The sequence below is a fragment of the Lissotriton helveticus genome, chromosome 4_1, assembly GCF_964261635.1.
Source record: "Lissotriton helveticus chromosome 4_1, aLisHel1.1, whole genome shotgun sequence".
NCBI lineage: Eukaryota > Metazoa > Chordata > Amphibia > Caudata > Salamandridae > Lissotriton > Lissotriton helveticus.
This window is the reverse complement of record NC_136063.1, coordinates 1176011515-1176026756: the sequence shown is the minus strand read 5'-3', so window position 1 is coordinate 1176026756 and position 15242 is coordinate 1176011515. Positions and strand designations below refer to the sequence as shown.

Sequence of the window (15242 nt, the reverse complement as noted above, 5' to 3'; positions counted from 1 at the left end):
TACACTTGCCAAGTAGACTATAGCAGAATCTCAAATGAAATGCCATCTCTCACTCTGTTTAAATGCAAGTCAGGCTAGATCTAAAGCTAATATGTCTGTTAATTCACAGCTACTAAAAAGATGAGATTGTGGGCATCAATTATGTTTCTGCAATGAAAACACATGCAATAATCGGAATTATGTGTCGTCTGTAGGGCAACGTCGGATAAGTCTTCGAAAACTCCAACTGGAGACACGCAGTGGCAGCTTGGGAGTCCCTGACTTTCGAAGCTACTACTACGCCAGCCAGCTCCAACAGCTATCATACTGGATGGCAACGAGAACTCTACAGGAGATTGGGTTCACACCACAGAGACTTGATCGAGGCGAATTGCACTCCTTACTTTTGCCAAGAGCCAAGATTCCTCCAGAATGCCCATCCCTATTGAGAACCGCCCTGCAATGCAGGAAGAGGGCCCTATTATATACCAACGCAGCTATCCCTTATACCACAAACATCCCCCTTCTCGGAATTCCTACACCACAGGGTAGATTATCGAAGGCAAGGATACAGGACTGGACAGATGCTGGGGTGGAAGACATAGGCGCCTTCTTTGGCGATGGCACGCTGCTAAACCATGACTCCTTTACACGGAGCACGGGAGCACTGACACGCTTATTCCTACTGCATGCCACCATGACACATTACATACGGACTACTTGGGCCCCATAGAGGAAAGAGCCTCCACAACACAATCTGGTACATCTTCTGTATTATATGGGAACTGGGGATCACTTGGTGCAGTGGTTGTATACAGGGGTTAGGGCACACGCTGCTATTGCACTCACCTCTCTCAGAGCACAATGGTCTGAAGATTCTCCATTGGAAATTACTGACAAGGCATGGGCGTATGTGCTAGAACACCCCAGAAAGGTATTGCGCAACACGAAACTTAAATTTATCCAGTCCATGGTTCTGCATAGATCGTACCTCACGCCCAAACGGATCCATTGCATGTTTCTGAACTCCTCTCCACTGCTGTCCTAGCTGTCGAGAGGATGAGGCGGGTTTTCTCCACATGTTATTGTCCTGCCCGTGCCTCAGAGATTATTGGGGGAAAATCTGCACCTCACTGAACACAGTTACACAACTCCCAGTACCGGCCGAAGCTCTAAATTGTCTCATAGGTCACCGGAGACGTTCAAAGACACATAAAAGGTACGATTAAGGTTCTTAGATTTCACATTTATCCTAGCGGTACGAGCTCTCACGATGAGATGGAAATCCCCAAGATGCCTGGCTGTATCTGTCTGGCAGACAGACATGCTTCAGTGGGGGAGAGTGGAAAGGGCAGCTCTCCGCAGAGAGGAGGAAAGAGGGATGCGGAAACACCCCATTTCACTAGAATGGGAGGCTATGCTGCTTGAACTTGAAACACTTGACTTGTCATCCGCATGAATTACATTGCCCACATAGCATACTAAGATGCCAGATGGTTGTGGACCCCTAGGCTCTGAGACCAGGAATAACATTTTCTAGCCCTGGACCACATCGGTCCTTGAAGCAATCTGTCTGTAGTGAATTTTTTTAATTATTACGAACCCCTAGGGAGCCTCTGACCGGGAGTCAAGGAGGGAGGGGCGAGCGGAGGGAGGGACTTAACGGGAAGGGTTATGTTCAGTTCTGTTACCGATATTCACACACTGTTTTAATTTTGATGTGGCTCACGTTGATAGTATGCTGCTTTGCTGATACTAATGATAATATAGCCCGGGTCCCAGGACAAATTTATCAAACAGAACTCACTCAATACAACTTGTATATGCCAACGATATAATAAGGTATGGAATGAAAAGAGAAAAGACTGTCTCTGATGTACTCTATGTATGCTATGTAATATGCCATGGTCACCAATAAAGTGTGTTAAAAAAATTTGCGTCTGTAAACCTCTATTTCATTGTTTAAAAAATAATAATAATAACAAAACAGATTAAACAAAACAAATTATGCAAGAGACTTTCATGTATGGCAATGAATCAGCTAGTGTTGAAAATACATTAACTTTGAATTACACCATGTGTCCAGTAGAGTTGGGCACCCGGGTGGGGAGTTTTTAATCCACACAATGACAAAGGTCAACTCCAGGGACTGTATTTCATGAGTTTCCAGGGCATGAAGACACCCCAGATATGCCACAATTGATAAAATCAGGATATGGTATTTTGTATCAAGGATTCAATCATATCCCCTTGGCTGGAGCTTTGTAAGGCAATCTCTTGTGTGGATACTTTTATTGGTGATGTATCTCTATGAAGAAATACTGGTGACGTCACCCCTGGGCAATTAAAATAGTTCTCATCTTAAGCTGTTTCTACCTGATAACTGCTTTCAGTACAAGATAGACTAGTGGAAGAGTATAAAGAAATATCTTGGGCATTTCTTCTAGAGTATATCCACTTTGGAACCAGTCACCTGCTAATAGGAGAGATCTATGCGAGGCTTTCCTGGGTGATGAAAAACTTGGTTGAGAACATGGTCATCAATAACCTGCTGATGGTTTTCAGTGGTGTTCTTGGAACATTTGTTTGCTAATTCTACAATTAGACTGATTTGATAGAGATATTATTTTTCATAGGCCAGTAAGGGAGGTCCTACCTCTTCCGTTAGATCCAGTCTCTTCGCATAAAGAGTAATACATATTCATCCTACTATTCATTCCAATCAGCATTGAGAATTAGCAGATACAAGTCCTTGTGGGACCACTATCATTGGAGAGGCATTTGTCACTATGACCTGACATTTAAGTGATTGAGGGAATAACATTAATTTTATTATGTTCTTCCACAATGGACACATCAGTTCTTCTGAGATAATGTATTTGCTGAATAACGTGCCAATGCTATTAGAGCTTTCAATGTTACAGTGATTTAGAGGTAAAGTAGTGGTTTGCGACGGCTAAAATTATAACAAACACTGGATCGTGCTTAGTTAGTCTAAAGTTTTTAATAAATTAAGGTATTGCAGCCTTTGACACAGGTGACATTAACAACATGCCAACTTTCGGCTCAAGGAGTCCCAGGACTAATAGCAAAGTATCTTGAAGGAGTCCTCTGCTGTACATCTCAAAATTAACACATCTAATTCAAGGAATTTCAAACAGGATGTCAACTTTTGTCAACAGCTATTCAGGAAGGACTGAATGGAGATGCATCTTATTTATAAGCTGTGGATGAGAAGACCAACTCATCTTCTATATACCCAGTAATTGTCCCTCGACTCTGACCGGTTTGAAATTGTATGCCTTGATTCTGAAGTCCTGATTTCCTTAGTAGACATCAAACCAGATTATCTCTTATCAATGATCTCTTAGCCCCTGAACTTGATGGTAATCACTCTAATGATTTGGCTATCCTGAACATTGAGGATTCCAATGCCAAGACTTTCAGAGGCTGCCAAGAGTGATGCAATCGATGTTCCTTGCACAGTTGTCGCAGTCTTTTCTGACGAGGGCACAAAACGGTCTCTCAAAGCAATGATTTGGAGGCAGCAGCTTCTTAGGCTTTCCTGGGATGATAACTGCCAGATTAATGTAATAAAGATGCTCTTAAAGTTTTCTTACATGTGAAGTGAAATCTAATTTTTCAGTGGCCCTACACTATGAATACCTGCACAGAGCAAGTGTCACAAATGCATAGGTACATAAATCACGCAAGTCCCTTTAACTTTTGTTGCCAAAAATAAATAATTTCATGTAACATTGCTGTGATTGAACAACAGCACCAACAATGTTGAATTTAGTAAACATTGAATCAATCTAACCAATACACATTTGGTTCAGAAGGGGTATATCTACTCCCCCACCACCTGTAATGACACCCCCCACCCAGTCAATACAATACAATATGTTTTTATTGTTGAATTAGTAAAAATCCTTACAATAAGAAAAGTAAGACTGGCCAATGTTTGCATCACAAATTACATTAAAAAACAAGCGAGTATCAAAATTAAAAGTATTAATGCTGGAACTCTACTCGGAACCCCCCCTCTTACAACATAAGGATTTATAAAATGAACTTTGGAACACAAGCATAAAAAGGAAAGGCCCTGGGCAGTGTATTAGATGATCATTAACTGACTTGTAACTGCTTTCTGATTTCAGTCATAAATTTGACCAATCTAACCAATAATTGTCAATATTAGAAAACAATATGGGTAGGGCCAAGGTACATGACTTCTAACAGCGTAACGTTAAAAATTAGCCTGTCTTTGTGCTCCTCCATTGGTTGAGCCCCCCGATGTTACCTTATCGCCCTAGGCCGGCGTTCCTGAAATTTTGTATACTGTCCTTTGATTTGCCTGTCCTCCCCGCTGTCCCCCCCACCCTGCTTTGTCCTACTGATTATGATCTCATATTCCTGATTAGTGGGTTTTCTCTCCTCCTTCTGGGCTGACTCCGTTTATTATGCATTCGCCTTCTTTGTTGTTTGTTGTTTCTTTTTGGTGTGTATAAAAAAGAAAAATGCCTTATCTTGTTTTATACTTTGGGCGACATTTTGTATCCAATTTGTGCCTGACCTCCGGAGTGGCCGCAAGTGTTTTTCCCACATTGTGCCTTGATTTTAGCGGCCAGCCCGCGAGGTTGTAGGCCCGTCTCTGTAACCCTGATTTTGTTGCTCAATAAAAGTTTTTAACCAAAAAAAAAAAAAATTGCCTGTCAACTGCTAAAGAAGAGCTCTCTGGGATGAGGTGGGGGTGAAAGGGGCAACAAATTGTTCTCTCAGCACTTTCTTCCGTTTGAGGAAAAAAAGAAAAAAGGCCAAAATTCTTTTCCCTCCCTATTGTCAGTTTAATAGCGTAATTGGCTATCTCTAAAAAGAAAGAAAAAAATTATTTTAAGTAAGCATCGGTAAAAAAGTAATATCTCTAGGTTTAGCGATCGTACAAGTAGGCACAGCAATTCGGAGATCAGGAATATTAGCAAAGATCCCATGATGAAGAACGCACTATTTATCAATGCCAACATGGCAGATTCACCCAACACTTATCTTAATGTGTAATTTGTATACTAGCTTAGAACAACACAGTGAACATCAGTAATGAGCCAATGTTACAGAACCATGGATAGGACATTACTACGTCACAGGAAGAAACAAGAAGCAACAATAAACACTCACAGCTGATTTACAACCCACAGCAAACTTTCCCAGCCTGTTGTCCCTTCGTGTTCCAGTTGGTGATCATAGAGCTGTAACAGCACTGCCAACTGTTCTCTGCTCCCAATGATTGTTGCCACATCTTGAAGAGGTGAAATGGGCCGAGGGAATCTGGTCACTGAAAACAAGAGTGACAAAATATGAAAAACAAAAAATTCATGGAGTAAGCTCTTGTTAAGGAGAAGTCAAATGAACATATCTGAAAAACTACATACATGCAAAACAAATGCTCAGGTTTCACATTATGCAATGTTGTGTTATGTTATATGGCACTTATAAAGCGCGCGGCTACTCCCAGGAGTGTCACGGCGCTAAAACAAAGACCACGCAACAACTAACAGAAAGAGAAACTCTGCTTGTGAAAAGTAATCTGATAAATTTACAACTGAAACAGCCAGGTCTTTAATTTCCGCCTAAACGTGAGGAGGTCTTGCGCCTGTCTGAGACCAAGTGGCAGAGAGTTCCATAAACTAGAAGCTGCCGCTTGAAAGGATCTGCCCCCAATCCTCGACAGCCTGACCCTAGGAGTGAAGGTCAGAAGCTGAGCGGAAGACCTCAGAGTGCTCTGGGGAATATAATGTTGAAATCTTTTATTGAGGTAAGGATCCCCAATCTTATGGAAGGCTTTAAAGACCAGCACCAATGATTTAAAATGGGTCCGTTTCTGAACCGGGAGCCAATGCAGGGAGAGCAGCAAAGGGGTTGTGTGTGTCCTGGGTCCTGCCAGAAAAATGGCTCTGGCCGCAGCGTTTTGGATCACTTGAAGACAGCCGACCAGATACGCAGGATGGCCTAGGTAGAGGGAGTTGACATAATCCAGCCTAGAGATCATCAAGGTCTGTACGGTCGTCTTGCTATGCGGGACAGGAAGTAGGGGGCGAAAGTTTTACAGCATTCTCAACATACCAAAGCAGGTTCCGGCCACTGATTGTATCTGGGCCTTCATTGAGAGGGTAGAATCCAGTTTAACCCCTACATTTTTTGCTGTAGTTACTGGTGCTGAAGGGGGGGCATATCTTGCGGGCACCAGTTAAACTAAGCATCGCAGGGGCCTGAGCCAAAGAAAACAATCTCAGATTTGTCTGACTTACATTTCAGTTGGTTAATTCTGAGCCAGGAAAAAACCTCGGATAAGCAGTTTTTAATAGCATTGCCATTGAACTCGGCCCCCTTCTCACATGTGAACAACAGTTGGGTATCGTCCGCATATGAAATTATTTTCGCACTATGCTTCTCGTCTATGAGTGCGAGAGGGGCCATGTACAAATTAAACAGAGTAGGGCTCAAGATTGAGCCCTGGGGAACTCCGACGTTCATAGGCAATATATCGGCGGTGAAAGGAGGGGACCAAATCGTTTGTTTACGGTTTTTAAGAAAGGAGGTGAACCTGCTCAATACAGTGCCTCCGACACCGCACTCCTCAAGTCTGCTCAGCAGTCTATTATGGGGTACGGTGTCGAAGGCAGCAGAGAGGTCCAACAACATCAGTACTGCATTTATTCCTTTATCCAATTGGGTTTTAATAGCTTCAGCAACTTCCAGTAGTGCAGTTTCTGTGCTGAAGTTAGCCCTGAAACCGGACTGACTGGAATGAAGTAGAGGATTGACCTCCACATACTCTGTGGTGATCATATTGACATATCTCTCCAAAACCTTGGAGAAAAAAGGCAGTAGAGAAATGGGACTTTAATTGCAGGCTACAGCAGAGTCCGTCGATGTTTTTTGCAGCAGCGGGAGTATTTTGGAGTGTTTCCAGGACTGAGGCATAAGACCCTCTCAAAGAGCAGTATTAAGAATAAAATGTACTGCCTAATTGAGTAACTCTGCGAGTACCTCTGCAGTCAATGATAGTATTTTTGCCGGGCAGGGGTCAGAGGGTGAGCCAGATTTGTGGGACTTCATAATTGAGAGGGATTTTTCCAGAAAAATAGCAGGGCACTACGACCAAGATGGATCAGTGCAACGCCTAGCAACAGGCGGTAGAACAGTGGCCGCAACAGGAGCTAGCGGCTCTGTTTCAAAAAAGTCTTGGATAGTTTTGATTTTGGCATGGAAGAAACGTGCCAACAAATCAGTCCATTCGTTAGTCAGCGTAAACAGGCTGCCAGTGGACTTAGGAGCTGCAATTTTTTTTCTATGATGTTAAAAGGTTTACTTCTTTTATTACTAGCCTCATCAATTTTAGTGGAGAAGAAAAGTTTATTTCCCTCACAAACATTTCTGTAATGCTCTCTCAAGGCCTGCTTGTAAATGCCTTTGTCTATGGAATTATAATTCGCCCGCAATTTCCTTTCAAGGCGTTTGCACTCACTTTTATTTGCCTTCAGGGCCGCCGAGAACCAAGGGGCGGTGGCTCAGTTAGTTTTAGTTGGCCTCATAGTAGGGGGAGCCATTTCCAAGGCGCGAAGTTGGACCAATGCTCTAAGGCGAGCACATCATCCTCTAGGTTCCCACTCAGAGGAATAGGATATTGACTTAGTGCTTTCTGCATAACCTCTGGGGAAATCAAGTAGAAAGGTCTGCCTAAAGAGAGATGCTTGTCAGGCTCTCTGGAAACCCTGAAACCTAACAAGCAATGGTCAGAACAGACTAAAGGAAGGGGAGTGTCAATTTCAATTCCTTTAGATGAAAAAATCTGATCTAACGTATACCCCTTCTCATGGGTAGGGAGATAGACATACAGGGTCATATTCAGTATCTCCATACATTCATACAACCTTACTGACTCACAATCAAAATTATTGTCCATGTGTATATTGAAGTCCCCCAAAACTAGACAATGGCTATATTTAGCTGCTATGGGGAAAATAGCATGGCTGAGTGATTCTAGAAATTTTCCGGCTGGCCCCGGAGGACGATAGATAACTAGGCCAGCAATAGACTGTCACCCTAAGACAGGCAGATTTTTGTTTAAAAAGCAAGTAGGCACCATGTTCCACTGTTTAAAATAAGAGCTTCCTTGCCAAAATATCAAACAATTATTAACAGATGCGAACTGTGCAATATGATTTGGATCTCCAAACAGTCACTCCTTAGGGTTAGGGGTTTCTGTTCTAATGAACAAGTTACTTACCTTCGGTAACGCATTATCTGGTAGAGACTATCGAGCTGCAGGTTCTTTAACCAAGAATATTCCCCAAGCGTCAAACTGGATCTGGAAAATGTTGAGCAGTATACCTGCCAGCAGATGGGGTTTTTGGCTCTGTCAGCTGTAATGAATGGAATTGCGCCGTGCCTATATAGGCGCCACCCCAGCACGCTGTCGTCAGAGTCTATATGCAACTTTCCACACTAGAAGTGCAGAGCTACGAAGAATGCTAACATACTGGTCTGCATTACTAAGGCCTTCAGAAGGGTGACCCCATTTACTCAGTTCGCAGAGCGGGAAAGATGGAAAAGTCGGTAAGGAGTCTGCATCTAGAGTGTGTCTGCCAGACAGGATGTTTCCGAAGGTAAGTAACTTCTTCATATGACAGAGACTTACTTTAGAATACTTACCCAAGCAATACCTCTCTGGAGGTGGATCTGCAAACAGATTAGACCAAAAAGTCCTATTGGTCCAAACGGGCAAAGTGCCTGTCATGACCGACTTGACCATCCAGGCAGAAGTGCTTGGTGAACATGCGCAAGGATGCCCATATTCCTGCCTGACAGAAGCCCTGGACAGCGACTTTGCAAACTAACACAATAGTCACAGCCATGCCTCTGGTAGACTGTACAAACACACACTCCGGGGTTGCTTTTTGGCTAGTGTGTAGCAGATTTTTATGAAGTGCACTAACTATCATGAGATGGATTGTTCCTGTACTGCCTTCCCTTTCTAAGCTCCAATATAGCCTACAAATAGTTAATCGTCTTGCCGGAAATCTCTTGTACATTCAATGTAGAAAGACAACACTCTTTTTTGGGTCCAGTAGGTGAAGTCTCTCCTCTTTAGAAGGCTGAGGCAGAGCAAAGAATGTACGCAAAGTCATGGGTTGGCCTACATGAAAGGGGCAAATCAACAAAAACCTTGAGGAGGAAAAAGAATATACTCTGGGGATGGGCAGAGCGACTCTTGAGATGTAGGAAGGAGTGCATACTCTCCCAAATAAAATTAACACAACACACAAAAGTATCCCCTGCCTGAAAACGGACAAGGTATTTTGTTACTGGAAGTCACCCTTTCTTTAGAGGAAGGCTTGTTCTTTTTGTTAGACCCTCATCCACTCTAGTAGTGGCATGCTTCATTATCGAGTCTCATCCTGGTCCCTAAAAACCAGGATAGGCTCAACCATGTTTCAGGGAAAACTATAGAAAATGTGAACCAGGGTCCTCAAGCTAAAATAAATTTACCTCAAACGACCTGCCTGGGGCAAGTATGCATTCAACAGCCAATCATCGAGGTAGGGGGAAGACTGGAATCCCTGATCTGCGCAGATGTGCTGCAACCAACACAATAACTACTGTGAACACCCGAGGGGTGCTGGTGAGGTCAAAGGGGAGCACACTAAACTGGAAGTTCTCTCGGCCCACCAGGAACTGCGGGTAGCGCATTTGGGCCAGCAGGACAGGGATGTGGAAATACACGTCCTTAAAGTCCAATGCCACTATCCAACCTTCAGGGTCTGGGGCAGATACAGCCTAAGATAAGGTGAGCATTTTCAACTTCTTTTTCGGGAAGACATTGAGAAGGTAGAGGTCTAGAATAGGACAAAGGCCTCCTTCCTTTTTGGGCAACAGAAAGTAGCGGGAGTAGTAACCACAACCTACTTCTGATGCTACCACCTTCTCAATGGCTGCTTTAACCAAAAATGCCAATACATCTTGACAGAGCAAGGAGACATGGTCCTCTGTCAGACGGTTGTAAGTGGGTAGTATGGGTGGAGGGGTTCCAGGAAAGTGCTGGAGTAGCCGTTTTGGATGATTTGCAAAACTCACTTGTTGAATGTTATTGACTTCCAGCGGGGCAGGTGATGGCAAATCCTGCCTACTACTGGGTGCCCAAGCTGGTACATGGTTAAAGTAAAGGGGTTCTGAAGATGCGGCTCCCATGGGGGGCAGTGGATTGACCTGACCACTGGCTGGTGGTCCCACGGGATTTGTGGGAACCTCGTTAACGGCCACAAAACGGCCGAGAACCCCCGTTGACCTTGGTTGATGGGCAGGAAAGGACACAGTTGGCCTCTACTGTAGCCATGGGTAGAGTTGGCAAGGGGCCATTGATAGGCCCAAGGACTTGGCCATAGCTCTGCATAGTACTTCAGCGCTGAGTCTGCCTTCTTAAGCACATGTCCATAAGCAAAATGCCAGTGGTTCTCAGCCAGAATTGGCTGAGAACCACGGACGATGAAATCACTCTGCCCAGCGAGTCGGTCGTCTCGAGCACACATCTGATGGCAAACCTTCCAGCATCAATCCCATAAGCAATTGCCTGAGACAGTAAGGTTCGGGCCCCCTCCAAGACCATGGGCAGCATTTGAACAATCAAATCCCTCAGTGTGTGTTGGTATTGGCCCAAAAGGCAGGTGGTGTACACCGACCACAGTGCTAGGCTGGTGAAAGAGTAAATCCTCTTACCAAAGGTATCCAGCCTTTTGTATTTCTTATCCAGTGGAGTGAAAGGGAATGTGCCAAATATTGATCCTAGAAATGGAGGCTTGGACCACCAAGCTTTCCGGGGTGAGGTGAAAGGTGAGGAAACTGGGGTCCCCAGCGCAGGGCAATGATGGTGGCGGGCAATTGTTCTGTGCATTAGAGCGCCTGTGCAGGGTTTGGACTAGGACCCAAGAAGGACATCTGTAAGAGCTTCACTTAATAGGAGCAAGCGTTTAGAAGGGGTGACTGCGGGCTGAAACACCTCTGTCAAGACGTTCATCTTGACTTTCAATGTGGGCAGCTGAAGATCGAGGACCTCTGCTACCCGCCACACCACCACTGCGAATGAGGCACCCTACTCCATAGCCACGGTATATGAACAGACCAGGCCAGTATCTGGTGAGGTGTTTAAACTATTGGCATCCACCACTTCCTCGTACCAGTTGTCCTTTGTATCATCCATGGGGTAAAGGTAACCATAAAGGTCCTCTTACCCCTCACAATCGTCATCCGTTGCAGGCCTGGCAAAAGAAATAGGCACTGACTCTTATTCAGAAGGCATGGAACCAGTCGGCGCCAGAGTCGGGAGTCGGCCATCCAGCCCATGTCGGAGTCGGGTATATCGATGGAGGTCAGCATTGGCAAAGGCGTCAGGAGCAACGGGAGCAACAGCCAGGGAACGTTGCAGTTTTGTGGGCAGCACCGTTTCAAATCCAGCATGTGTTCCAGGGGGCCCGTATCCGTGGGGACTGAAGGTGCTCCAGATGGGTCAACACACCCAAATGTGAGGGGCATGGGAACCACAGAGGCGACCCTAGCACAGGTTAGACCTCAGAGCGAGGCCTAGAGTGTCGACCTTACAGCGCCAGGTCTAATGACTTGGGCCGCCCCGCGGAGAAGTCAAAGAGCACTTCCGCTTCGTAGATTTCTTTTCTATATAAAACTTACCCGAGGACTGGGATCAAGGTGACAACTGGGACCTGCTGCGCAAGCAGTCCGGGGCCTTCTCTATGACAGGGATCAAGAGTGTCGTGGGGCGCCGGCATCAGGCAGAGGAGCTTGAGGGTCCGTTCTTTCAACGCCATGGGATTCATGGTGCGGCAATCCCCGCAGGTCTTAGAGTCATGGTCATGTTATGTTATGTTACATATTTTTATATAGCGTTCAGCTGCCCCAGCTAAGGGGCGTCCCGGCGCTACTCAAACAGTAGGAAGAGAACTGCCTCTAGCAAAGTGCGGCAGGCCCTAACATAACAGTAACAGGGGCTCTAGTCTAAGGGGAAAAGATGAGTCTTAATGGCTTTCCTGAAAGTCAGGAGATCATTTAAGCCACACAGCTGGGACGGTAAGGCATTCCACAGTTTCACAGCCAGATAGCGGAATGAGGAACGTTTTACCCGAGGGACCGCTACCAGGTGCTGGCCTTCCGAACGCAATGATCGTCGGGGGACATATGGGGTCAGGAAAGAGCAGAGCATAGGTGGAGTTGCAAGCTTCAAGATCTTAAATGAAAGACAAAGAACCTTGAATTGGATCAGTTTGGCCACAGGCAGCCAATGGAGTTTACTCAAGGTGTCCGCAACCGAATGAAAGCGGGGGAGGCCTATCAGGGTTCTAGCTGCCGCATTTTGCACCCGCTGCAATCTTCCAGCCTTTGCCTGGTTGACCCCTAGAAGCAAGAAGCTCGCATAATCCAGGCGAGAGAGGATGGTCGATTGCACAATGAGCTGGCGAGTAGAAGGGTCGAAAAATGTTATGATAGGTTTGAGATTCCGTAGGATCCCAAAACAGGTGGCTGTCACTTTCTTGGTGTGATTGATAAAACTAAGGGAGGAGTCTATCCAGACTCCAAGGTTTTTTACTTCTGGTTTTGGGTCCGGAAGGGTTCCTAGCATCTCGGGCCACCATTTTTCTCCCCATGCAGAAGCATTTTTTTCCCACCAATAAGACCTCCGTCTTACTGGCATTCAGCTGTAGATAATTTGAGGTCATTCAGTTAGCCACGGCCGTTAGGCCACTTTTAAATGTAGGTGCGCTCAAAGTGGAGTTGTCACTCAGAGCCACCACTAACTGAGTATCGTCCGCGTATGAGACCATTGAAAGCTCCCACCGCTTGGCAACCTCAGCCAGTGGCTGGACATAAAGATTAAATAACGTAGGGCGGAGTGCCGAGCCCTGGGGGACTCCTTGCTCAATAGGTCGTTCCTTAGACCGAAACGGGGGTGTGAAGACCCGAAAGGATCTTCCAGTTAGAAAAGCCTTGAACCACTCCAGCGCAAGTCCTCCAACACCGGCCGCCTCCCGTCGATGCAGCAAAACCGCATGCGAGACCATGTCAAAGGCGGCACTCAGATCCAGCAAGATCAGTGCCGCCGTCTGACCCGCGTCCAAGATGGACCGGAGGTGTTCCGTCATGCTCAAAAGTGCCATTTCGGTGCTGTGGCCTGCTCGGAAACCATGTTGTGAGGCATCCAGAATTTTATTTGAGCAGAGAAAGCTTGTCAGAGTATTATTGACGTGTGATTCTGCCACCTTGGCCGGCCAGGGGAGCAAGGAAATAGGCCTAAAGTTCTCAGGCTTAGTAGGGTCCAACGTGGCTTTTTTGATAATGGGGGATACCCAGGCCTGATTCCATCTTGCCGGTATCACGGCTGATTCAAAGGAAGAATTAATTATCTGGCGGAGGGGGTTAAGCACAAGCACGGATGCCTCTCTAAATTGGGCAGGTTTTAAGGGATCCGCAGGAGAGCCAGATTTGATTTTCCCACTTAGTCTAAGAAATTCGTCCTGGGACATTTCCGGAATTGTCATAAGTTTTTTGATCGACTTCGGATTAGAAGGGGTAAAACAAGGTGCAGATAAAAAGGATCCATAGATCACCCGCACTTTATCTACAAAAAAGGAGGCCAATTTTTCACAGTGTGTTTCGGAGACAGTGACCGATATAGATGCTTTTTTGGCACTGAGATCCTTCAGAATCTTAAAAAATGATTTTGAGGGATTCGGGCTAAGCCTGATCTCTTTGGCATAGTAAGCAGCTCGAGTCTTACATATTGTTCTGTGGTAGTTTTTTTGTGTGGCAATGTATTGACCCTTTATTTCTGGATCATACGATTTCCTCCATTTGCGTTCGATTTTTTTACAAATTTTCCTTAGGATAGTTAGAGACTCACTATACCATGGGTTAGATTCTTGGGAGCGGGCCTTGATCCAGCTGGCCGGGATCAAGGAGTCCAGAGCTCGGGTTAACCAGGTACAAAACAGCTCATATCCTAGCTCTGTTTTATCACAGAGTTCAGGAGGGTCTATTCTAAGCAGGGCATAGAAGTCGTCGAGGTGTAGTTTTCGCCAAGGACGCTTGTATACAGCTTGACTATTGCTCATGCCTGAAGGATCTTTTAAGGGCAAGGACATGACGACCAGCATATGGTCCGACCAAGGGACCGGAATAGGAGCATCCACAATCGCCTCTTCCATATTAGAGAAGATGGGGTCTAATAGGTGTCCTCCTCTATGGGTGGGGCTCGTGACCAATTGACACAATTGGAATGCTGCAAGGTCAGCTAACAGGCTGTTTATCCTTTTATCCAAAGTAAGGTCAAAATGGAGATTCAGGTCTCCAAAAATGGTGAAATTAGCAGTCCCTACAGCCAATGAGCCTACTGTTTCCAAGAGAGCCTTGGTAAAGCTGCCATCTTGTCCGTGGGGCCTATATATCAGAACGCCAGATAGGGTCAGATGAGGGTTAATCAGAATGCTAAAGCGGGCACATTCGCATCCTTCAATATCCACTTTAGTGAAAAGTCAGAGAAAGTGGGATTTCACCATCACAGCAATGCCTCCACCCCTAGTTTGCCTATTTAAAGTGTGTATTGAATACCCGGGTGGTACAGCCAAGTTGAGGACTGTAGTCATGTCGTCCTTTAGCCAGGTCTCAGTGAGAAACAAGATGTCCAGTAAATTGTCCTCAATGAGATCGTGCACTTCGACATAGTGTTTAGCTAAAGATCTAATGTTTAGCTGAGCGATTAACAGCTGTTGTTGAGGGCAGGTGGTTGCGGGAGGCGTAAGTGCCGTTGGTTTAGGTAGTGAGAACCCACAGGCGCACTGAAAAGGGCGCTTCAGATGGTGTAATGGGGTCCTAGTACAAGGGGTTGCTGGCGTTTTAAGGCCTAGGAGGGTTTCCCTGGCATAGGTGTGACCGACCAACTTGTCGCAACCAGAATTCCTGGCGAGAGGTGACGTACTGGCGCGGACGGGCGCAAGACGCCCAAGCGTCAGATGCTCCAAGCACCAGAGGCAGACCAGATGTGGGTTTTACAGACATATGCCTGTGACAGGCACAACATGGTTTGAAGTCTGTGGGCTTCTTAGGAGACATCCCTAGCACACCAGGAGATGAAATTTAAAAAAAAGAAGCTGGGGATAGCTCTCTGCGAAGCTGAGCTGACTGGCACAGAAAGAAAAGAACTA

The 15242-nt window shown here is 45.6% G+C and overlaps 1 protein-coding gene across 9 annotated transcripts in view; it reads right to left on the bottom strand.

Moving 5' to 3' along the window:
* RELCH (RAB11 binding and LisH domain, coiled-coil and HEAT repeat containing) overlaps window positions 1-15242 on the bottom strand; it is an 878561-nt gene that overhangs the window by 329767 nt on the left and 533552 nt on the right. For all 9 annotated transcript variants that reach the window (XM_078687764.1, XM_078687757.1, XM_078687759.1 and 6 more), the window contains one exon: window positions 5155-5311. In XM_078687764.1, the coding sequence (XP_078543890.1) occupies window positions 5155-5311 (157 nt within the window). The remainder of the gene's footprint in view (window positions 1-5154; window positions 5312-15242) is intronic.